We start from the raw sequence: 23,367 nt of genomic DNA, 5'->3' as shown, positions 1-23,367 counted from the left end.
TTTAACTCTGAACTTAAAATAGCCCCTAGAAGACCCTGGGGTGAGGATGGCTGGGGATGGGCTCTGGCTGCTGTGAGCCCGGCCTGGGTGCTGCAAGCTCACCCTGGATGCTGTGAGCCTGGACTGGGATGCTTTGTGCCCGGCCTGGGATGCTGTAAGCCCAGCCTGGATGCTGTAAGCCCGGCCTGGGCACCGGCAGCCCACACCTGACCCAGTCTGACCCAGCACTCGGCAGTGGCTCAAGTCCCCTAGCATTGCTGTCCCTGTCGTGTCCCCGTTTGCCATCCTGTTTTCCATCATCCCCCGCAGCCCCCGCTCCACTGGCGCTCCCGAAGCCGGCCAGGGGAATGGCAGTGGACAGGCTCCCAGGAAACCCCCCTGGACTGGAGCAGGGACAACCCTGGGGACAGCCAGGAGCATCCTGCACACCCACCCTCAGCAGGGCTAGTGCCAGCCCCCCCCCCTCGGCAGCCCCAGGCACTGGTGTGGGGGGCAGATAAAGCTCTTCAGTAAAGCATCTCCTCAGTAGAAAAGAAAATAAGGCAGAAGAAGGACAGAGCAGAGCGCAGGGGATGCCCCATGCCAGACTGGGGCCATCCCCAGTCTGACCCAGCAGGGGCTGTGGCTGTGGGCAGCCCCCCACGGCAGCGGGACCCCCGCTAGGCAGTAAGGTCTCGGTGTCCCCATCCCCTCCCTCTCCCGCGGTGCTGCTCTCCATCCCGGGGGTCCTAGCCCCCTCCCCCAGCCCCAGTGTCACCGGGGCCAGTTCCATGGCAGGGGGCTGGGGCTAGAACTCAGTCTGCACCCCCTCACCGCTCTCTGTGGTGGCCCTGGCCTGCGGGGGGCTGCGCTGCCCGCGCTCGCCTGTCTCGTTGTCACTGCGCTGGTGACACGCTGCTGATGGGCTCTGGGCTCTGGGCGGTGCTGGTGTGACATGGGGCACCTCGGCCTCTGCTGGGACATCGGCTCCGGGGCTGGCTGGTGCTGCTGTGGCGTGTGGCACCTCAGCCTCTGATGGGACATCAGCTCTGGGCACAGGTGATGCCAGCACAGTTGATCTTGGTGTGGCGTGTGGCACCTCAGCCCCTGATTGGACATCAGCTCTGGGCACAGGTGATGCTGGTCCAGGATGTTGTCCCACAGTCCCAGATGGGACCTCGGCTCCAGGGACAGGTGACAATGCTGGTGTGGCACACTGCCCCCCCGATGACACCTCAGCTTCAGGCACAGGCGGTGCTGGTGCAGCCCGGCGTGTCCCAGCTCCTGACGGGACCTCGGCTCCAGGGACGGGTGATGATGCTGGTGTGGCACGTTCTCCCCCAGTCCCTGATGGGATCTCAGCTCCAGGTGCTGGTGGTGCCACACAGCGTACCCCATCCCCGTCACGGGCTGGACCTTGCTGTGTGCCATCCCCTTGGGCAGCCCCTGCCAGCAGCTCCCCCTCCTCACTGGCACCACCGGGGTCAGTGCCGTTCATCAGCCGCTCCTCCGCCCCAGCGCCGTCCCCGAGGCTCTCCTGTGCCAGCGCCTCCCGGATCTCCTTCACTGCATCCACGGGGCTCGGGGGCACCCCGGGATGTGGCTCGGGGGAGCCGGGCTGCAGCAGTGCCTCGGCCCCGTAGGGCAGGGCCCCCTCGTCGTCCTGGATGACCGACACCACCTGCTTGGCCCTGCGGCGCCGCTCGGCCGCCGGCTCGGCCTCGGGCTGCCCGCTGTACTCCTCGCTCCAGTCGATGGCCAGGCCCTCTCCCAGCAGGTGCAGGTTGGGATCGCTGTTGTGCATCACCATGCTGTCCCTGTACAGGTTGTGCTTCCGCTGCACGGCCGCCTCCTTCACAGCTGGGGACAGGGAGGGACAGGTCACGGGGGCTGTGGGCACCGCTGGGCTGGGGCACCTTGCCCAGTCCTCCCCGTGGGTGATGAGAGAGGTGGCTGGAGCTGGGCAGAGGGGTCAGTATCTCACCCACTGCTCAGCCCTGCCAGTGGGGAAGTCAGGTGGGAAAGCTGCTTCTGGGACAGACCCCAGCACCCTGCATGGGTCACCCCTCCTTATGGAGTCCCCAGCACCCTGCACAGGGTCACCCCTCCTTGTACAGCCCTCAGCTGACTCTGCATGAGAACACTCCTCCTTATCCAGCCCCTGTCATAGGGTCACCCCCTCCTCACACAGCCCCCAGCACCCTGCAGAGGGTCACCCCCTCCTCACACAGGTGCCACAGGACCCTACCTTGCATGATGTCTTTCATCACCGACTGCAGCACCACCTCCTCGTAGGTGTTCTCCACCAGGATGAAGCTGGCAAAGTCCTCAAAGATCAGCTCCTGAAACTTGGCTAATTCCTGCCAGGGAGAGGTGGCTCAGCCCAGCAGGCTGTGGGGAATGGATGCTCCAGCCCCTCCACGGGTGTGGACAGTCCTTCCCCACAGCCCAGACTTTCCCCTCTTACCCCCTTGCAGGTGGGTGCCAGCTTTTTCAGCAGGAAGGGGATGGTGATCTGCAGCAGGGCCTCCCTAAAGAACTTCTTCCTCACGGTGCTGCTGTCATAGTCAAATTTCTGCAGGGTGAGAGGGTGCACCAGGTCACCGAGGGTGGTGGGCTGGCAGCCCCCTGCCCGCGGGCACAAACCCCTGAGATTTGCCCCCCAGCCCATCTGCACAGGCGTGAACAGACCTCTCTGGCCTCACATTCCTCTCTTTGGCTCCTGGGTAGGAGCCGGCTCTTCCACTGCTGGCTGCAGGAGGATTTGGGTGCCAGTGTGAACCCTGGGGGGCTTTTACAGATGTGGTCAGAGGGGACCTGGCTCTTCCAGCTGATTTCCCACGTGTCTGCCCCCAGCAAAACCCATAAACACCTCAATATAAAGAAGCATTTTCCCAGAAGACTTTTGTTGCAATAGGTAACATCACTCCTGGCCTCTTCCCTGGCCCTGGAACAAGGCCACCAAAGGCTCTGAGCCCCGGCCTCACCTTGAGCACCCTCTCGAGGATGCGCTGGATGGATTTGCACAGGTCGTCCTTGCCCTGCAGCTTCCCCAGCTCCTGGTGCAGCAGTGTCTCAAAGGTGTACACAGCATCGTCCATTTGCTGCAACCAGAGGAACGTGGTCACGTGGGGAGCACCCAAAGGTGGCCAGGGGGCTCTTGGGGCACACTGAGATGAGACTCAGCACAGAACCCCACTCTGGTTTGGGGTGGAAGGGACCCTAAAATCATCCAGTGCCACCCCCACCCTCCCTGGCAGGGACACTTCCCACTGTCCCAGGGTGCTCCAAGCCCCAATGTCCAACCTGACCTTGGACACTGCCAGGGATCCAGGGGCAGCCACAGCTGCTCTGGGCACCCTGTGCCAGGGCCTGCCCACCCTGCCAGGAACAGATCCTTCCCAATATCCAACAGGTAAAGAGCCTTCACTCTGGAGAAATCCCTGATATCCCAGCGTGGCATCCACAGCCCTCACCCCGAGGATCAAGGGTGTTGGGAGAGGAGGGTTCTCAAAGCTGGTGTTGCACCCCCTCATCGTCCTATATCCCGCTCCAGGTCAGGATGGATCAGACCCCAGAATTTGCTTACTGGCCTCGCTGGTGCCAGTGGGCTTGGTGGCAAAGGGACAGCTGTGCCAGGATGCCCAAGCCCAGCATGGGCTCTAGACCAAAGGGGTTCCATCATCCACCCTTTGAGACAGCACAGACATCCCAGCCTGGGCTGGACCAGGCTGGGCTCCCCAAACCTCTGTTCTGAGCCCAGGGGGACAAGGGAGGACCTTGGTCCCCATCCCACCTGTCTCATGTGGATCTGGGCCCTCTGCTTGAAGACAGATGTGCTGGAGACATCAAATCTCTGCTGAAGACCCTCCAGTTTCAGCTGGTCCATCTTCTCATAGCATGACTGCATCTTCACGGGGTGGAAGGCCAGGTGGGAGAGCTTCTCCATGTACTGGGGACAAAGCCAAGCTCAGCCTCTCCACGTACTCGGGGCAGGGACATTCCACACCACATGGGGGGAATCTTCTCAGCCTGGGGTCTCCCACTGCTGTCCACACTGGGGGTGGAAGCGGGACTGGCCCTGTGACCCCCAGGCTGGCAAGGAGCAGCACCAGGTCTCACCTCCACCAGCTTCTCCAGGCCACCCTCGTTGACGACGTTCATGTTCATGTCGGTGACCTCCTTGAAGAACACCTCCCGCACCTCGGCAAAGCCCTGGCTCGTGGGGGTCATCAGGGCCTCCAGGATGGAGGAGATGTAGGGCTGGACGTGGTTACGGACACAGACCTCTGCCTTGGGCAGGACAAAGGCTGGCAAAGAGCAGGGATAATGATGGTGAGGCTCCTCTGTCCTTCCAGCCCTTCACATCACACCCTAAACCCACCCCAGGGAGGAGGAGCTGCTCCTGCCTCCAAGCCCCTCCAGGAGGAGTCTCCCGATTTCAGGACAACACAAGGAATTCCTGAAGAGTGCCCCTGGTCTGTACTGAACCCATTCCTGCCCCACTATCACACTTGGGGGGTGACTGCTCACCTTGTCCCCGACCTCCTGGGACAATGCCAATGAGGCCGTGCACCACCCAAGGGTGCCAGGGGCTGTGCTGCACCCTGGGAACAGCCACCCCCAGAGCCATGGGCACAGCCACACATCCCTGTGCATCCCTGCAGGGCTGTACCTCGGATCTTGCTGGCCAGGTGCTCCTTGGAGGTGATGATCTGGTCCATGTCTGTGCGGATGGTGCTCTCCAGCTGCGGCCGCTCCTGCTCACACCTGGCCACTGCTGCGTCGTACTGTGCCTTGGCCAGCTCATAGACCATCCTATAGACAGCGTCTGACACCTGGGGACACAGGTGGGCGGGGGGGTCAGAGACCCCCGAAGCCTCCACCTGCACCCCCAACCATCACCTGCAGCACCGGCTGGCTGCAGGACCTGCTGAACCATCCCCTGTGCCCTGACAGGACCCTTGCCCACAGCCTGGCAGGGGTTTCCACACCAGGGAACCCCCAGCTGGGTGAGATGGAGCTCCTGCCATGCAGAAACTGCTTCCAAGTGGTGCTGGAGGGGCAGAGAGGTTGAGTGCTACCTCCACCAGGCAACCTGCCCCAGGCAGGGCTGGGGATGCTGTGGATGCTGGTGCTCCAGGGATGCTGCATGTCCAGGAATGCTGCAGGTCTGGGGATGCTGCATGTCAGGAAATGCTGCAGACCTGGGGATCCTGGTGTTCCAGGGACAGTGGTTCCAAGCAGGAGAACCACAGACCACCCTAAAATCTGTTCCCTGTCCCTGTTTCCTTAGAGCCAACCTCCTGAGCAGGATGGAGCCGCTCGCTGAGGCTTCAGGCTCACTTTGCTGCCAAAGGCTGCGATTTGGGGGTTGTTGGGACTGGCAGGATGCAGAGCGCTCCCTCTCCTCCCTCCCCCGGGCTTTCAGCTCACCGCAGCCGCTGGAAAAGCAGCGTTTGTGTGTTTTCAGGCCGCTCAAGTGGCCCATTACGAGCCTGGTGGTAATTATCGGGCTTTAAGGTTTTTAACAGGCAGTTCTGAAGAGCCCTCAGTCTTTCGCAAGGGTTTGGGCTGGATTTAGCCCGTGCTGCTCTAAAAATGGTTCGCTAAATTTAGCCAGGACGGGTTTCGCTCCAGGGCTGGGCTTCCTCCTGTTTGCTCGCCCGGCCCCAGGGACAGCGCAGGCGGGGCTGGGCAGGGCTGGGCAGGGGCACGGGAGGAGCTTTAAAAAGCCGCAGTGGAGAAAGGACGGATTCTTTGGAAGGGGCCGGGAGAAGGGGGCAGCGAGCCCAGCGCGGACGGAGGGATGGAGGGAGAGAGGGAGGGATGGGATGGGATGGGATGGGATGGGATGGGATGGGATGGGATGGGATGGGATGGGATGGGATGGGATGGGATGGGATGGGATGGGATGGGATGGGATGGGATGGGATGGAGGGAGGCTCCCCAAGCAGGGTGTGCTGGCAGGCAGTGCGGACCCCCCCCGGGCAGCCCAGCCCAGCCCAGCCCCAGCCCCACACCTGGATCCAGGTCCGCTGGCGCTCCGGGGCTTTGCCCTTCAGCCGGGGGCCGATGGTGCTCTTCAGCTCGGGCAGCAGCTCCTCCATCACCAGGTTGCTCAGGACCTGTGGAGGCAGGAAGTTTTTGGGGAGCCTGCTGAGCCCCCCCCCACCCCTCCCAGCCCAGTTTGGGGGTGCGGGTGCTCACCTGGGTCTCGTTGCCGCAGAGCATGTCCCAGGTGCCGTACTGCTCCTTGGACTGCCGGTACATGCGGATGGCGTCCGTGAAGGCTGGAGCCTCCACCTTGGAGTCCTCGGAGATCCCTGCCGAGGGGATACCTGTGAGCAGCCTGGAACTGGGAATGAGGGGCAGCCCAGCACCCCCAGCCCACCTTTGTGTGGTTCCCCCACACCCTCGGACCCGTGCAAGCCCCCAGGGTGTCACTGGGACCGGGATGTCCTGTCCCAAGCCACTGTCCCTGACAGGCTGGTGGGCAGCAGGGGTTGGGGGGGCTCCTGGTACATCCAGAGTGATCCCCCCCAGAGCCACCCCGAGGGCATGGAGGCACCCAGGAGCAGGGGCTGGGTAGGATGGGGGCTCGGTGACCCCCAAATGGTGCATGGGGCATGGGGGCCAAATGACCCCAAATGGTGCACAGGGATCTGGGGACTCAGTGAGCTCCAAAGGCACAACAGGAGCAGAGGCTCACCAGGATGGGGGGGTTCAGTGCCCCCCAACAGCACATGGCACCCAGTGAGCCCCCAGCACTGTGGGATGGAAGGAGGAAGAGAGGCCCTGCAGGGAGCAGCGTGGCTTGGATGGAAGAGGGAAGTGGCCAAGAGGCTCAGGAGTGAGTCAGGGCTGGGATGTCCTGGGGTCAGTCACTGCAGCACGAGGGGGGCTCAGGTGTCACCCCCACTCTGCCACAGCCAGGAGATGGGTTCATCGGGCAGGCAGGACAGCCCAGGAGCTGTCCCATATGTCCCATGCGTGTCCCTGCCTCGTCTCAGCCTGTCCGGGCTGTGGAGGTCCCTGCCAGACAGGGAAACACCCCTAGGAGAGAACCCTCCACCCGCAGCTCCCGTCCCCATGCCCGGAGCAGGGGATCAGGATGGGATTTGAGCCAGGGTGAGCCTGCTGGGAGGCTCCAGGGGATCATCCCTGCAGTGCTGACAGTCCCACAGCACCTGGCAGAGCTGGGGACACGGCCAGGTGTCCCAGAGGGACAGCCCAGGGCAGTGAGCAGATCCATCCCAGTGCATACAGACTTTTCTAAGGTGATTACAATTAACTCCAAGCCTAAGCAGCTTTTGCTAAGGGGCAGCTTTGTAACTGGGAAAAAACAAAAAAAAAACCAAAAAACGCTGAGAAAGTAAAATACATTCCTTTCTCAGTCTTTACTGGGAGCCAGAGCTGGGCTGAGCTTCCAGGGGCTGCTGCTGCTCCATCCACAGCTCCTGGGAGCTCAGATCCTCTCCAACGTGGGACAACTTCTCATCTTCTGTCCCTACAGGGCCTGGGGCAGGATTTGCCCCCGAAGAATCTTCCCAAGGTCACTCACTCCAAGCTGAGCCTGGGGACACCCCCCGAGTCTGTCCCCAGCCCTGTGCCCTGTCCTGGCAGGGCTGCTGTGAGAAGCTCCCGTGCCACTTCACAGGGCAAATTTAATGAACTTCCTTCATCAGTGTGTGGTTTAGGGATAGAGGGACAGGACACGGGGAATGGCTTCCACTGCCAGAGGGCAGGGATGGATAAATGGGATATTGGGCAGGAATTGTTCCCTGGCAGGGTGGACAGGCCCTGGCACAGGGTGGAATTCCCAGAGCAGCTGTGGCTGCCCCTGGATCCCTGGCAGTGTCCAAGGCCAGGTTGGACACTGGGGCTGGGAGCAGCCTGGGATGGTGGGAGGTATCTCTGCCATGGCTGGGGTGGCACTGGATGAGATTTAAGGCCCCTTTTTAATTCATACCATCCTGCAACAAGGGGCAAGAGCCCTCAGAGTGGGCACTGCCTAGCCCCAGGTGACACCAGACTGACAAGGGACAGTTCTGGGGCAGCCAGGGGCTCCAGGGACACCAGGGTGACCCCGTCTGTGTGAGGAACAGAGCTGCACATCCCCAGTCCTTACAGAAGAGCTGCTGTTACACAGACACAGTCTGAGAAAGGGAGGTGAAAATTCCCACACGAATCACAACAGAGGCAGAAACAGAGCCTCTAATTTAAGGGTGGGGGGGGGGGGAACAACCTAAAGTGCTTTACAACAACAAAAGAGCCTTCATGGAATATGAAACAGGATCCTGGAGCTCCCAGGAGCAGAGACGGGCAGGAAGAACAATGTCACAGACAAATCCGGGCCAGAGGAATGCAGCAGCCCCAGCACTGAGCTCTCCTTGGCCACTGCCCACTTGGGAAGGCTTTTCCATCACATGCTGAGGAGAAGGAGAGGCAGGAGAGGAGTTTCTGGCACCACCGTGGCTGGCAGAGGGGGTGGTGGAGGGCTCACACCTCCCCTGTGTCCCACAGCAGCACCCAGCAGGTGGGAGGGGAATTGGAGATAAAAACTGGGGGTTTGTTAGCAGGAGATCGAGTCCTCTTTTATCCACAACTGGCTCTGCTCACAGTTGCTGCTCCAGCCAGCACGGGGGGCTCTGGGGTGCTGAGCTCATCCAGAAATGATCCTCAGGGGGAAGAGGGGCCACAACACCCAGCCCCACACAAAGGAGCCCAGCCCTGGCTGTACCGAGGGGACACGTTCAGCCCAACGAGCTCAGAGACCTCCAGCCCAAAATAAAAAGAGCAGCTTTTTAGGAGATTTAATCTGACATGGGAGGATGGAAACCCTCAGTGAAACTCGGGCTCCAGAGCCTACCCTATTACAGCAGTTCTGGCAAAACTGAGGTTACCCAGAGTTCCCAGGAATGAAAGAAGCATTTAGAAATTGGGCACCATCTAGAACACCCATTAAAACACTCGATTTTGAGGAGGTTTCAGCTCTGGCACTGCCTTCCTCAGGAAATTCTCACCATCCCAAGCACGGCCAGGATCTGGGGCTCAGCCCAGGAGTGCCCAGGCCACAGCCAAGCAGGAAAATCGTGTTTTCCTGCCAGAGTATCACTGACGTGGGAGTCAGGTCCTGCCTCTGCTGGCTGCACAGCCCTGCACCCTCTGCCCACAGCCCCAGAAGCCCTCAGGGGGGAGTTGGTGTTTGATGACTTTAATTAACAAATATTTTCTCCCTCAGGTTGGGAAATAGGCATCAGGGCAGCTCTGGAGCCAGGCTCTGTGCTGACTCCAGGGCAGGTATCCTCATGGGGAGAGGATGGAGGCAGGGCACAGGGATGCTCCAGGGAGCTGGGGGTGATGCTGGCATTGATGAGATGATCAGTCATAGAATTACAGACTGGTCTGGGTTGGAAGAGGCCTTAAAATCATCCTGTTCCACCCCCTGCCATGGCAGGGACACGTCCCACTGTCCCAGGCTGCTCCAGCCCCAGTGTCCAACCTGGCCTTGGGCACTGCCAGGGATCCAGGAGCAGCCACAGCTGCTCTGGGCACCCTGTGCCAGGGCCTGCCCACCCTGCCAGGGAACAATTCCTGCCCAGTACCCCACCTAACCCCACTCTCTGGCAGTGGAAGCCATTCCCTGTGTCCTGTCCCTCCATCCCTTGTCCCCAGTCCCTCTCCAGCTCTCCTAGAGCCCCTTTAGGCACTGGAAGGATCTCCCAAATCCTTCCCTTCTCCAGAATTACTCAACAACTCCCACCCAACTGCTCCTCATGAGCTCCACACCATCTCCTCTACCCAAAAACCCAGACCTGGCCTCTGCAGGGTCCCTCAGTGGAGCAGGAGGACGCTGGTGTGTCCCCAGGTGTCACTCACCGTTGTTGCAGTGCCGCACGCAGTCCTGGAACACCGCCCGCCACTTCTCCTGCTCCTTGCCCGTCATCACACAGAAATAATAGTGCCGGGCATAGGGGTGCCATAGGATCAGGGGGAAATCCGTGGGGCACTTCAGAATGGGCGAGTGCCCAGATTTTGGGGTCACACCTGTGGAAAAGCATGGATGGATTGAGCGGGAGATGGGGGAGAGGGATGGGGAAGCTGCAGGGTTGGGGGTGTCCAGTAGGGACACACAGACCCTTCAGCTCCTTCCCAGGGCCTTTGCTGGGAGCTGTTTCTAAAAAAAAAAACCAAATGCAAAAAGAGCCTCTTTTTTTTTTCCAAAAAGGAGATCAGAATGAAAATTGAAAAGTAAAATTGAAGGTAATTAAAAATCATGTGATTCTCACAGAGCCATGGATCCTTCCTTCCTTCCTTCCTTCCTTCCTTCCTTCCTTCCTTCCTTCCTTCCTTCCTTCCTTCCTTCCTTCCTTCCTTCCTTCCTTCCTTCCTTCCTTCCTTCCTTCCTTCCTGCCTTCCTTCCTCCCTCCCTCCCTCCCTCCCTCCCTTCCTCCCTTCCTCCCTTCCTCTCTTCCTCCCTCCCTCCCTGGTGGCTGTAGCAGGACCTGAGCAGCAGAGACCCCACACACCCCACTGTGGGAACAGGGCTGTTCTCCTTCCCTACAACCCCACTACCCAGAACTACCACTTCCTAAAGGTGCCCAGGGATACTATATCCCAAAAAAAAAAAAAAACCATTCCTGAAGGTCTTCAAGGATGCTATGCCCAAAATCCACTTTTTCCAGAAGGCCCTCAGGGATTCTACACCCTAAAATGGTCCCTTCCAGCATCCCTGGGGTGCTGCACCCTAAAACAACCCCTTTCCAAAGGTCCTCAGGAATGCTATACCCAAACCTACCCCTTCCAGAAGTTCTTCAAGGATGCTGCATCCCAACCCCACCCTTTCCAAAAGATCCTCAGGGATGCTACACCCTAAGACCACCCATATCTGAAGGTCTTCAAGGATACAATGCCCCAAACCCATCTTTTTTGAGAAGGTCCTTAGGAATGCTACACCCCAAAATCACCCTTTTCTGAAGGTTCCCAGGGATGCTACACCCCAAAATCACCCTTTTCTGAAGGTCCTCAAAGACGCTACATCACAAAACTCCCCCTTCCAGAACATCTTTAAGGATGCTACACCCCAAACCCACCTTTTCTAGAAGGTTCCCAGGGATACAACACCCCAAAATCACCCTTTTCTGATGGCCCTCAGGGATCACACCCCCCTAAACCCACCCAAAGGTCCCCAGGGGCTGCTCACCAGGCAGGCTGTTGTTGACCAGCTCCAGGTACTGCTCCACAGAGGTGAGGATCTTGTAGCCAGCACTGTTGACCAGCACCCGGGGCGACAGCTCCCGCTCATAGGCCTGGGCAGGAGAAATGGTCATGGATGGGGTGTCCCCTGGGCAGTGGCCCCACTGGAGCTGGGTGGAAGGGGGGTTATCCTCACCAGTTTGTTCTCATAGAGGACCAGCCCGTAGTTGTGTGGCACCACGCAGAAGCGGTTCCTCCACTTCTTGTTCTCCTCAATGTACTGGAAGATGTTGCCTGAGTAGATGACGTGGTCCTCCAGTGGAACCTGCAGGGAAGGGACAGGCACAGGGGATCAGGGAGGGGACAGCTCTGCCCTGGGGAGCTCAGCGAGGTCCATCCACGGTGGTCTGGGTGGGTTTTTCTTCTCTAGAGCTATGCTGAGGGTCTGCACTGGATTAGCTCCCATGGTATCACAAATTTTGGTGCATCTGGGTGATGTTTTGAGGGGCAGCACAGGCACAGCCCTAGAAAATCTCCGAGGGGTGGCTCATCCAGCACGTGGTGACTCCTCTGGTCACACCTCTGGTGACACTTCTGCCCCTGGCATCTCCCCCCTGGGACACGCTGAGCTCAGCTGAGCCACTCCAGCTCCCCCAGCTGAGTGGAACGTTGGAGCAGAGCTCTCCAGCTGCTCCTCCAGCCCCAACTCTGCAATTTCCCTGCCTCGGGGCAGGGGGAGATGTGTGGCACTGCCGGGGCATCTGCAGGGGGCAGGAACCAAGCCCTACCCAGCAGGGTCTCCAGATGTGACAGGGCAGAGGAAAAGCAAGAAGCTACCCCATAGAGCCCAGTACCAGACAATACTCAGATGTTCTGGACTTCACTGGGACCAGTGACAGCTTTTTTAAACTAGGAGAGATTTTGAGTGGATATTGGGCAGGAATTGTTCCCTGGCAGGGAGGGCAGGCCCTGGCACAGGGTGCCCAGAGCAGCTGTGGCTGCCCCTGGATCCCTGGCAGTGTCCAAGGCCAGGTTGGACACTGGGGCTTGGAGCAGCCTGGGACAGTGGGAGGTGTCCCTGCCCATGGCGGGGGTGGCACTGGATGATTTTAGGGTCCCTTCCACCCCAAACCAGTCCATGATTCCATGACAGCCCCTCCCCAGCACCTTTTGGCCAGCAGCATTTACACCATCCCAAACACAGCCTGCCTGAGGGAGCCAAGAATTTGTCCCAGGAATTTTTATGATCCCAGGAATATAAACAAGAGCTGAGAGCTCTCGTGAGGGCTAGAGCATGCGGCAGCCGCCTCTGCTGCTGTGGCCACCCACCCTCCACCATGGTGGCCGCCAGGAGGAACCAGCCAAGGCTTGGATCCCACCCTGCCCCAGCAGCAGGACCCTTCTGGAGGAGCTTTTCCCACTCTTTTCCCTGCTCCGCCCTTCTCCTGGGTCACAGGAACCTCTCTGCCTTCCCCGAGCCCTGACCACACACCCCCTTGGGCTGGGGGAGGTCTGACAGCAGCTTGACTGCTCCCCACTGCTTCCCAAAGCCTTTGGAAGAGGGAGAAGAAAGCTCAAAGCAAGCCCTGCAGGGCTGGGGGCCAGCAGGAGGAATGAGAACCTGAGCCCCAAGGCCACCAGCAGGGATGGGGACAGAGAGGAGGTGCCAGCTCTGGGGAGTCCCCACCAGTGACTCATCCAAGGGGAATGAGCCCTCCTAAACTGGTTCCAGAACCTCAGGGCAGAGAGCTGCACAGACTGGCTGCTGATGGAATAAAACCCAGGCTGAGCCCTGACACAGCTCTGGGGACCCTAGAGAGCCACCAGCATCCTGGCAGCCCCAACAGAGCTGTCCCCCACCTCACACACCCTTCCCACCCCAGGGAGGCACCCAGGGGGCTCCTCCCAGCTCCAGCAAATATTTGGGACGCGCAGGTGTGTGCCAAACTGGGGCTGGGCAGGGAGGGGCTGGCAAGCCCCTGTGCTGCCCAAATCCCTGCCACATGGCCAGGGGGCACAGGATGTCAGGGGTGATTTTTCAGGAGCTCTGGATTGTTGGAGAGTCCAAAGGCAGATGTGTTTATTCCTTAATCTTATTGCTGTTGTATCTTGCTGGAGTTTCAGGTGCCCGAATCATCCTTCACAGACATTCCTGCTGTCCCCCTCTGCCAGGAGGGCCACCAATGTCACCCCTGGTGTTACTGTTCCGAGCACCACAGAGCTCACAAAAAAAGGGGAATAAACAACAAACATTTAAAAATCCCAAGTGCCACATCCCAGCTGAGGCCAGGCAGGATGACACCCTCCATCCTGGGGTGCCATCCACAACTTTTTGGGGCATGTTTGGGGGGCACAAAGTGCAGGTGGAGATGCTCATCCCTCACTTTTGTGGTATCTGGAGTATTGGGACATCCCAGTGGCACTGCCAGGACCCAGAGAGGGGCTGGGCAGCAGACAGGACACTGAGCAGGGAGAATTCCTATTTACACATGGAGTTTTTCCAAGACTTGCGGTGTCCCTGACCTCCCGACCTCGCTGCTGTCCCTCAGACATTCCTGGGCTGCTTGCTGGAGCATTTTGATGAAGCAACCAACCTGGGGATGGAGGCACCTCCCAGGGGGGCCGAAGGCATCCGAGGAACCCAAGGGTGCTGAGGACACTGTGCCCCAGCTCCTCCCCAGGAACCTCCACTCCTTTATTTTTTCTAACACACCCAGTGCCCAGGCAGGTCCCCGAGGAGATGGGGCACGTCCTGGTGCCTGGGCAAGGTATCACCTTCATGGGTGGGTCAGGGACATGACCGCTGTGAGCGCCCAGGGCTCGGGGCTGAGCTCAGGGAGGCATTTCCTAGATTCCTTTACAGAGCCACCCCTCTAAACCCCAGACAAAAGCAGGAGCCTGTGGCCATGTGCAATCACATCTCTTCCTGCTTTCAGGACAGCAGCTAGAGCAACCTGTCCAGGCCAAGACCCCAAGGAAGCCATGCTAGAGAGGTCCCCAAGCCACGTCAGCTTGTGAGCTGCCCCACCTGAGGTGCATCTGCCTTTGGAGGAGGGAGGGAGAGGAAGGCAGGATCTCCTGCAGAGGCCACAGACACAAATCCCTTTAACCAGTCAGGAGATAGGTGGCTGCTGCAGATCAGGAGCCACCTCTGGGGTCAGGGACACATGCCAGGGGTTTGCCATTCTTCCCTAGGAATTTGCCCAGGTGGGAGCATCACTCACACACTGGAGCAGGAGGACACTGCCTGGCATGTGTGCTCAGGGCTCCCTGAGCTCCTGCCAGCCCTGGCATCAAGCACAGACATCCAAAGCCAGACTTACCCTGCTGGCTCCATGTGCTCCTTCCATGGGGTAGGAAGAAAACCATCCCAGGGAGCCCCACGATGCCCCAGAAATGGGCTGGACCAGGAGCACAGGGCCACATCACACCCAGCAGGCTGGGACAGGGTGAGGGGATGTGCCTGGGCTCTGGGAAGGACATGGATCTGGGGGATGGAGCCCTTACCTTGCGGTGGAGCAGCTGTGCCTGCGGGCCCCCAGTGCCCTCGATCTCATAGCGCACGCTGTTGAAGAGAGCTACTCCAAACTGCTCCTTGTAGCACCGGCAGAACTCTCCCAGCACCTTCCCCGTCTTCTCTGCAATGGGACAGCAGAGCCACGTTAGGCACGGGCTAAGTTTGGGGTCTGAGACCCCTCAGAAACCCCCAGACCCCTCCCCTACCACCCTCCTGCCTGCTGGAACAGCCTTTGGTGCAGGGATCATGGCAGAACCCGCTGACTTCTGCCCTCCCTGTGCAGCCCAGGGCCTGATTCAGGATCAGGATGATCTCTTTTTTTGGCCTTTCACATTAATTTCATGGATTCCTCTCCCCAGCAGGAAATTCCTGACATTGAGCTGATTCCGGCGGTGCCGAGGCTTCCTGTGCCTTGTGCAGCTCCTGGCCCTGCTCTGGCCACCTCAGCTGGCTGAGACTGGGGGCAGCCCCCCCTCCCCATCCCAAACATCACTCACATCCCCCTGACCCTGCTGTGTCCCCAGAAGGGCCATCCCACAAGGGGGCTCCCAGCCCTGCAGCTCCTGATGCAGCAGGGTTGGGATTAGGGTTGGAGTGAGAGGAAAGGACAGCCTGGACCCCCGACACTCACCTGGTGTGAGGCAGGGACCCTCACCAGGACCCCAAACTCCAGTCTGGGATGAGTCCAGAGTCCTGGGAGAGCTTGAGCTGCCAGGTATCCCCCTGCACCCCACACTGGAGCAGATCCCATCCCACAGGCAGCCCCTTCCCCAGCCAGCAGCCCCTCGATGCAGAGAGTGGGAGCCCATTGCAAACCCACCCCCTGCAGCAGGTACAGGGCTTTTCCAGCCCCAATGTGGCCAGAGGAGCCCCTTGGGCACCCTGAGCCACCCAGCGCCCTCCCCACCCCTGCTCCAGACCCCAGATGGAGGTCCCACACCAAAACCCCATCCTGAAGCATCCCAAAGCTGGAGAAACAACTCCCCCCGGAGCTGCTTTTGGCACACAGAGCCTCGACTTTGAACTCCCCAGTCAACTTTGCCCCAGAGCCTGTGAAAAATGAAGAATTTGAGTCTCCTCCAACAATTTCTGACAGCTCAGGCTTTGCCAGAGCGCTGGCGATGGGTGCGGGAGGACGGATCCTGGCTCTGCGTCCCAGTGCTGGAGCCAGCATGATGCTGGGGGCACGAACCCAGACAAAACAGCCCCCACGCCGGCTCAGCACAGCCTGGCAGCAGCCAAAATCTCCAGCAGGAGCCAACATCTCCAGCAGGAGCCAGCCCGGAGCTGTGCTGGCAGCCAATGCAGCACAAGGAGCAGCTTTGCTGCAGGGTGCTGCAAATCCCCATGGGATGAGCAGCTCCGGAGGACAATGCTGCCCAAGGAGGGATACAGCCATCCCTGAGGAGATGCCAGCACTGCCAGCCATGGGAGCAAACTACAGACCAGCACCACGCTATGCCAGGGTGAAACCCTCAGAAATTTGACAAATTCACAGCAAAGGATGAGACCCCCAGCTCCTCCCGGCACAGCAATGCCTCAGCCTGGATTTTGGCCTTTCCTCCTGGTGTCCACGCAGCACCTCTGTTGCAATTCCCATCTCCCAAGCTGTGTGATTTTGGTCAGGGCTCTGGGCAGCCATGCAGATAACTGAGATTTAAAAGGATGTTTTGAGGTTTCATTTCCTTTCAGTCCATGGGAAAAAAAGGAGCCCCCGGTCCCTGGGCAGGCAAGACGGCTTAGTCACTCATTCTTCCCTGATTAACAGCAGGGCCAATTAGGAGGGTTTAAGTAAATGGAAAAGCAAAAGTCAATTATTTGCAGAGGTTGGAACAAGACTTGCAGTCAAACACCCAAGGTGACTAAATCTCCCCAGGCTCAGCAGGACTCTCTGGGGTGCTGAGGGGATGCTGGGGGTCACTGATGCTCCCTGCCTGGTAGCCCTGGTGGCAAGCCCAGGGGAGCAAGAGGGACACGGACCTCTGGGGATCAGGAAGGGACATAAGAGTGGAGTGCTAGTAGTGGGCTGTGCCTGAGCAGAGGGGGGAAAGCCCACGCTGATGATGCCAGAGAGTGTCCTGACCCCTCACATCTGGAACACCCTTGCAGGGCTGGTGTGTCACACTCAGGAAGTGCCTCAGCCACCCACTGGCTCCTTCATCAGGCTGAAAAAAGCCTCCCTGAAGTGCTGGGAGCTGTGGAGAGCATTCCCTGCCAGCACAATGGAGCGCTGAGGGCTACAGAGAGTATTCTGTGCTCCAGCTCCACGACCAGAGCCACCCACGAGTGGCCCTCCCTCCATGAGCAGCTTTGGCTGCACATCCAGCCAACAGCTGGAGGGGTCTGGGGGTACAGCCCCCTAGACTGTCACCTGTCCCCAGAGCCCTCACCTGAGCCCCTCTGTCACGGCAGAGGAGGGAAGGGACCCCCACAGCCAACACCAGTGGGTGTGGGCTCAGACACCCCAAAGCACTTTGGCAAACAGGAGCACCCCGGGACCTCCCAGGGACGGGTGTCCCCAGCCCGCCACCCACAGCGCTTTCCCAATCCCCGTGTTTGCTCTGGGACCGCTCCGCCGCAGCACCCACACCCTCCCCCTGCCACCACCCTGTCCCTGTCACACCCAGAGGGGTGGCTGGGCTGCTGCAGGCCCTGGCACGTCCCGTTGGCTCCCGACTCCTGGCAGGGGGAAGCCACTGTGGGGTTCCAAGAGCAGCGGCAGCACCAACGCCTGGCTCAGCAGGATCCCTGTGTCAGCACCTCTGCTCACAGAGCTCCTCTGTCCCCAGCCTCCAGCTCCCCTCCTGCCTCTCCATGACTCAGGCACACGTGGTAGCTCCAGCAGGAGCGACATAAAGGGGCTGCACAGCCGGGAGGGCACAGAGAGGGCTCTGGGCATTGGCAAACCCAGGGCTGGGTACGAGGCGGGATGCAGGCAGCAAGGGCAGGGGTTCAGCCAGGCCACAGCAGCTCCCAGCCATGCTCCAGCCCTCCCTGCCAGGTCCCCAGGGTCCCCACACTCTGCTGGCATCATTCAGCCAGCCTGTGCCATGGGCACAGCAGGGCAGTGGCCCTGCAAGGACACGGGGACGGAGCGGGACAGCACAGGCTCGTCCTTGTCCCTGGAGAGACCCGAGGCTCCTGTGGGTGAAACCAGCCGGGAAAGGAGGCTCCTCTCCTGCCCATCCCCCTGACTGGTCCTGCCACCACTGCTGTCACCGAGCCCAGGGTGACAGGCAGGGCACAGCCCTGGAGCAGTCGGTGCCCAAGGGCAGGTGCAGCCCTCAAGTGCTCAGAGGTCACAGCCCGGCCAGGGCAGCCCTGGCTGGGTCTTGGTCCCTCTGAGGCAGGGCAGGAACTGGATTTTGCCTTCAGGATTCCAAAGGCAAAGTGTCCAAGCTGGCCCAGCAGCCTGGACTGGCTTTGTCCTGCCCTGGGAAGCATCTCCAGCACCACAGTCAGTCCCACACACGGAATCATGCATTGATTCGGGCTGGAAGGGACCTGAAACATCATCTCCTTTCACCCCCTGCCATGGCAGGGACACCTCTCACTGTCCCAGGCTGCTCCCAGCCCCAGTGTCCAACCTGGCCTTGGGCACTCCCAGGGATCCAGGGGCAGCCACAGCTGCTCTGGGCACCCTGTGCCAGGGCCTGCCCACCCTGCCAGGGAACAATTCCTGCCCAATATCCCATCTAACCCTGGAAAAGCCATTCCCTGTGTCCTGTCCCTCCCTCCCTTGTCCCCACTCCCTCTCCAGCTCTCCTGGAGCCCCTTCAGGCCCTGCCAGGGGCTCTGAGCTCTCCCTGGATCCTTCTCCTCTCCAGGTGAGCACCCCCAGCTCTCCCAGCCTGGCTCCAGAGCAGAGGGGCTCCAGCCCTTGGAGCAGCTCCGTGGTCTCCTCTGGACTCTCTCCAGCACAGACACATCCCGAGGGAACAGCCAGCTCTGATCCCCAGCTCCCATGAGACCAGAGCCAGCCCCAGCTCTGAGAAATGGGGGAAAAACAATCCATGAGCTGCAGGTCTGATCCAGAGCCCTGAACACCTGGAGCCCAGCCTTGACCTTGCTCTTCCCCCCAGCTGCTGCATTTGCTGCCTGCAGGTTGTTTCACCACAGTGGGAAGAGCAGAGCTCCAGGAACCCAGCCCACAGCCCCAGGCTCATGGAGAGCCCTTCCAGCACCAGTGTGTGTCCGGAGCTCGTTTTCCTCATTGCCCTTGAGATCATGTGAAAATGGGAGTGCTGCTGTAAATAGCCCAGGCCGGGCAGCCCAGTCAGCAGATCCAGCCACAGGGAGGTCAGTCCTGCACAGGTTTGTGCCAAGGTTTTCTTGTCTTTCTTCTCCCTCCTCATTCTTGCTCAGCTCAACACACCCAGGACCTACAGGGGTATCAGGGGATGCAGTGTGTCCCTGATGGGGACAGGGATGTGGCTCAGCCCAGGTGTGTCCCCAGGGCTCAGCAGCTGCTCCCAGAGGCAGTGGGACCAGAGCTCTGGGGCTGAGGGGCTGCAGCAGCACAGGCACCCCACCCATCAGTGGGGAATCAGGGACTGGTTTGGGTTGGAAGGACCTTACAGCCCATCCAGTGCCACCCCCTGCCACCCCAGCCACACCTCCCACTGTCCCAGGCTGCTCCAAGCCCCGATGTCCAACCTGGCCTTGGACACTGCCAGGGATCCAGGGGCAGCCACAGCTGCTCTGGGCACCCTGTGCCAGGGCCTGCCCACCCTCACAGGGAACAATTCCTTCCCAGTATCTCACCTAATTTCCTTTCTTTCAGTTTGAAGCCATTCCCTCTTGTCCTGTCACTACAATTCCCAATGAAAGTCCCTCTCTGGCTTCTTTGTGGCCCCTTCAGATGCTGGAGGGACCTGTGAGGTCTCCACAGGACCTGCTTTTCTCCAGCATGCACACAACTCACACACACGTGTGTTCTCACACCCCCTCGGAGGGGCTGGAGGCCAGCAGCTGGCAATCCCCAGTGGGAACAGTCATCTGCATCCTCCTCCAAGCCCACATCCCGTTTGGCACCCACAGTCCTCATGTGTCCACTGCCTTTTCCATCTGTCCAGGGGATGAGGTGCCTTTGGAACCCCAGCCCTCTGCAGAAGGCCCCTGGGATGATGTAGGATCATGGAATCATGGAGTAATAGATTGGTTTGGATTGGAAGGGACCTCAAAGCTCATCCCTTTCCAACCCCTGCCACAGGCAGGAACACCTCCCACGATGCCAGGAGTGGAGTGACAGCAGGGGCTGGAGCAAGGTGCCCAAACCCCTGGGGATGCCACAGGGATGCCTCACCCCAGGCAGGAAATTTTCCTCTTGGTCCAGAAAAAATTAAGAAAAACAAAAAGCCCAAACCAGCTCATTGAAGCAGAACCCCCAGGCTGGAGAGGGGGGGCAAGGCCTGGCCTGGCTCCTTTCCCAGCCCTGTGGGACAGCAGGACTCAGGCCAGCTCACCCCAGCCCCACGCTGTGTCCTGTGTCCCCCTGCCAGCTCAGCCAGGGGGTGGCACTGGGATGTGCCTGCAGGGCAGCGGGGGCCACGTCTTTACCCTGCCCTGGTGACAGTCCCTCTGTGCCATGGTGGTGCTGGCCAAGGACATGGTGGGACAGGTGACCCATGGGGCAGTGAGTGCTGGCCTGGCCAGTTTGCCAAGGCTGCTGGGGGAGGAGTTAATTACTAATTTAGCCTGTAAATGATTAGTGAGTGGGGGCGGGCTGCTGAGGGGAGCACAGGTTCCCAGTGGCATTGATAGGGACAACCACCATGGTGGCATTGACAGGGACAGCTACTCCTGGATGGCTCTTCCAGCAAGGGGAACAAAGCCACTGCAGTGAGGCTGATGCCACTGGTTGTGTCCAGGTCACCCCTCTCAGTGGGGCTGCTCTAGCCAGCCCTCTCTGGTGCCTGGCACACCCAGGGGTGTTCCCACTGTCCCCTGGCCATCCCCCTGTGTCCCATACCCTGGAATTATGCAGACAGGGCGTGTGGGCATGCCCCTGAGGGCACTGCACAGTGAGATGGGGTGCACACATGGATGGGGGTCACAGGATGCCATGCATGAGGTGCCCAGGGCACCCCACAAGCCCCGAGCAGCACCCAGCCATGAGGACCCATGGCCATGGGCTGCCCTAGCTCATCCCAGCAGGAATTGGGCAAAGACTGACAGCAGGAGATGGCTCCAGGCAGGCTGAACAGTAGCAGTGCAGTGACAGCCAGCACAAGGGACAGTGACACTGCCTGTAGGGCACAGGAATCCTGCAGAGCCAACGGGTGCACCCAAAGGGTTAAGCCCCAGCCAGCAGTTTAGGGTTTTGGGGATTTGGATGTGAGCTCATTTCCACACAGAAACACAAACGCCTTCATATGGGCCTGACTCAGCCCTGCTGAGCATCCAGAGGAGATGGCAGCACGGGGGAAGCTGGGCACCAGTTCCTCACCCGAGGGCACGGGCACAGAGAAGGGGCTGGAGGAGGTTTTCTTCCTGATCACAGCAAAACCCAGGGGCTGGCCCAGCAGCTCTCTGTATTTCCTCCTCATACAAACCAGGAGAGGCTGGGGCAGGGAAAGCAAACTGGGCAGAGCAAAAAGTGGGAGAGTTTCCCCTCTGATCTCCTTGAACCCAAATGCACCCTTCACACAAACCCACCCTGGGGTGTTCCTGCTCTGGGCTGCTCTCAGGATTGGGACTGAGCTCGACTGGAACCAGTGGGAGCAGAGGCTGCTCTGATGCCAGGCACTGCCCAGCACCAGGGATCTGGCAGGACAGGGGCACCGCCAGGCTCCAGCACCACTCCAAAATCCATCGGGAATATTTTCAGAATTGAAAATATTTTCAGAATTGAAAATATTGCCCGAAACCAGCTCAGAAGGGCGGTGGGGGTGGAAAGGGAGCACACACGGTGCCTCCCTCCCTCTCTCCCTCCCTCGGAGCAGCCGGCTGCCCTGTGACTCAGCCGCGGTGGGAAGGGTGGGCTGAGCCGCAGGAAGGGATGAGGCAGCGGAGCCTCTCCGGAGAAACCAGCTGGGGCCAGGCCTGAACCGGTTCATCCTCTCCGGCCGTGCCTGTGCCGTGCCGGGCTCTGCCCCCGGATGAGTCAGAAGCGCCCGTGGTGCCAGCGCGGGGCTGGGGCACCCGCCGGGGACACGGCTCTGCCAGAGCTGTCCCCATCCCGCAGCACCCTCCGGCCAGCTGGGACCCCGGGGGTGCTGCCAGGGCTCCGTGCCCATCCCCAGCACCTCGCCCTGCTTGCCGACAGCACTGCCCTCCCAGCCCCATCCAACCTGGCAGGGCACAGCCGCGCTCCCGTGGCCCTGCCGGGCTCCGGCGCCAACCACGGGAACCACGGGGCTGGAAACGAAGCAGCACATTCCACAGCAGCTCTTCAAGCTCTGAACAGCTGAAAAACACTGAAAAAGCCACTCTCAGGGAAGCTTTGGACACCTGCTGCTGCTGCTGCTTCCTTGGACACCGCTGCTCCTGCTCCCCAATCCCAGCCGTGAGCCGGGCTCAGCCCCCTGCACCAGCCCCTTCCCATGGCTCGGGGTCACATCCAGCCCGGCACGACAGGGATTAGTGGCCTGCTACGTGCCCGAGGGTGTTTTCCCGTGGCGTGGATGCCGGTGTCCCGCTGGTTCCTGGGAACAGCAGTGCGGGGCTGCTGCGTGCGAGGAATGTGCCTGTGAATAACAAACAGCAGCGGGGCTTCCATTCCAGCAGGGACCGACATCCCTGCCCTGAGCCTCCCTGCCCGAACAGCCTCCGAGGGATGGGGGACGAGGAGATCCCTGCCCCCATCCAACCTGCCAGCCCCTTTTCCCTCGGAGCAGCCTTTGGGGCAATGCTCCAAAGCCGTGGGGCACAGGTGTGTTCAGGGCACCCCAGCCCAGAGTGCCACCTGACAGCAGGCACGGGGACCAGGTGCAAGCCACCAGCAGAGGTGACTGCACTCCCAGGACTGTCAGGATATGTCCCGTGGACGGGCAGGTGGCTGTGGGAGGACGGAGCATCTCTGTAGGGCAGCTTGGCTCAAGCTGAAACCCAAACCCTGCGCTAGACCAGCACCCACTGCCCTCATCCTGGCTGCAACCTCATCGCCCCACACGTCCCTTGTCCCCCACCAGCACCCGGGCAGGGTGGAGAAGAGCTGCCACCACTGTGGCTCTCCCCACAGCAGGGTGGGACCCAGCACCACCCCTGCCCAGATAAGGCCCGGCTCATCCCCCACACCGGCCGGGCAGCATTGCATCCCTCGGGAATGGCGCAATCCCGCCGTGCCCAGCCGGGCTGCGCTCAGGCATCCACATCCTGCAACCCCCGGGAGCTGAGGTCCCCACGGCAAAGGGGACAGAGCAAACTCGGGCATCCCCTGCGCTGGGGGCAGCTGGGGGTGAGCGATCCCTGCTCCGGGATGTCCCAGCAGCCACTTCCCCTGTGTCCCCTCATGCCCAGCCCTTAGGAATGGAGCTGAACCTGGCACACTGTCCTTGTACCCAGGGGGAAAACCAATCCAGCCCCAGGGGAGGAGACCAAACAAAGATTTTTATGTGCATCTAAAAAAAACAACCTGATGAGGAGGGATTTGAAGAAAACAGACCTGAACCTGTCCTGGAGCCTGTCCTGCTGCTGGGGAGGCTCCTGTGTCCAGCTTCTCCGTACCCATA

The 23,367-nt window shown here is 60.3% G+C and overlaps 1 protein-coding gene across 1 annotated transcript; it reads right to left on the bottom strand.

Annotated features, from left to right (window-relative positions):
* Positions 1-787: 787 nt before the first annotated feature.
* NIBAN2 (niban apoptosis regulator 2) lies at positions 788-22,433 on the bottom strand. Its single transcript, XM_062505655.1, has 15 exons — positions 22,296-22,433; positions 21,144-21,258; positions 14,686-14,864; positions 11,375-11,503; positions 11,186-11,291; positions 9,862-10,029; positions 6,190-6,305; positions 6,003-6,107; positions 4,655-4,817; positions 4,102-4,289; positions 3,776-3,931; positions 2,967-3,083; positions 2,447-2,554; positions 2,228-2,339; positions 788-1,839 (listed from the first exon to the last, which is right to left on the bottom strand). The coding sequence occupies exons 1-15, from the start codon at positions 22,431-22,433 to the stop codon at positions 788-790; spliced, it is 2,952 nt and encodes a 983-aa protein (XP_062361639.1).
* Positions 22,434-23,367: the final 934 nt, after the last annotated feature.

This window comes from Cinclus cinclus, chromosome 19 (genome assembly GCF_963662255.1).
Source record: "Cinclus cinclus chromosome 19, bCinCin1.1, whole genome shotgun sequence".
NCBI lineage: Eukaryota > Metazoa > Chordata > Aves > Passeriformes > Cinclidae > Cinclus > Cinclus cinclus.
This window is presented reverse-complemented; position numbering and strand designations above follow the sequence as displayed.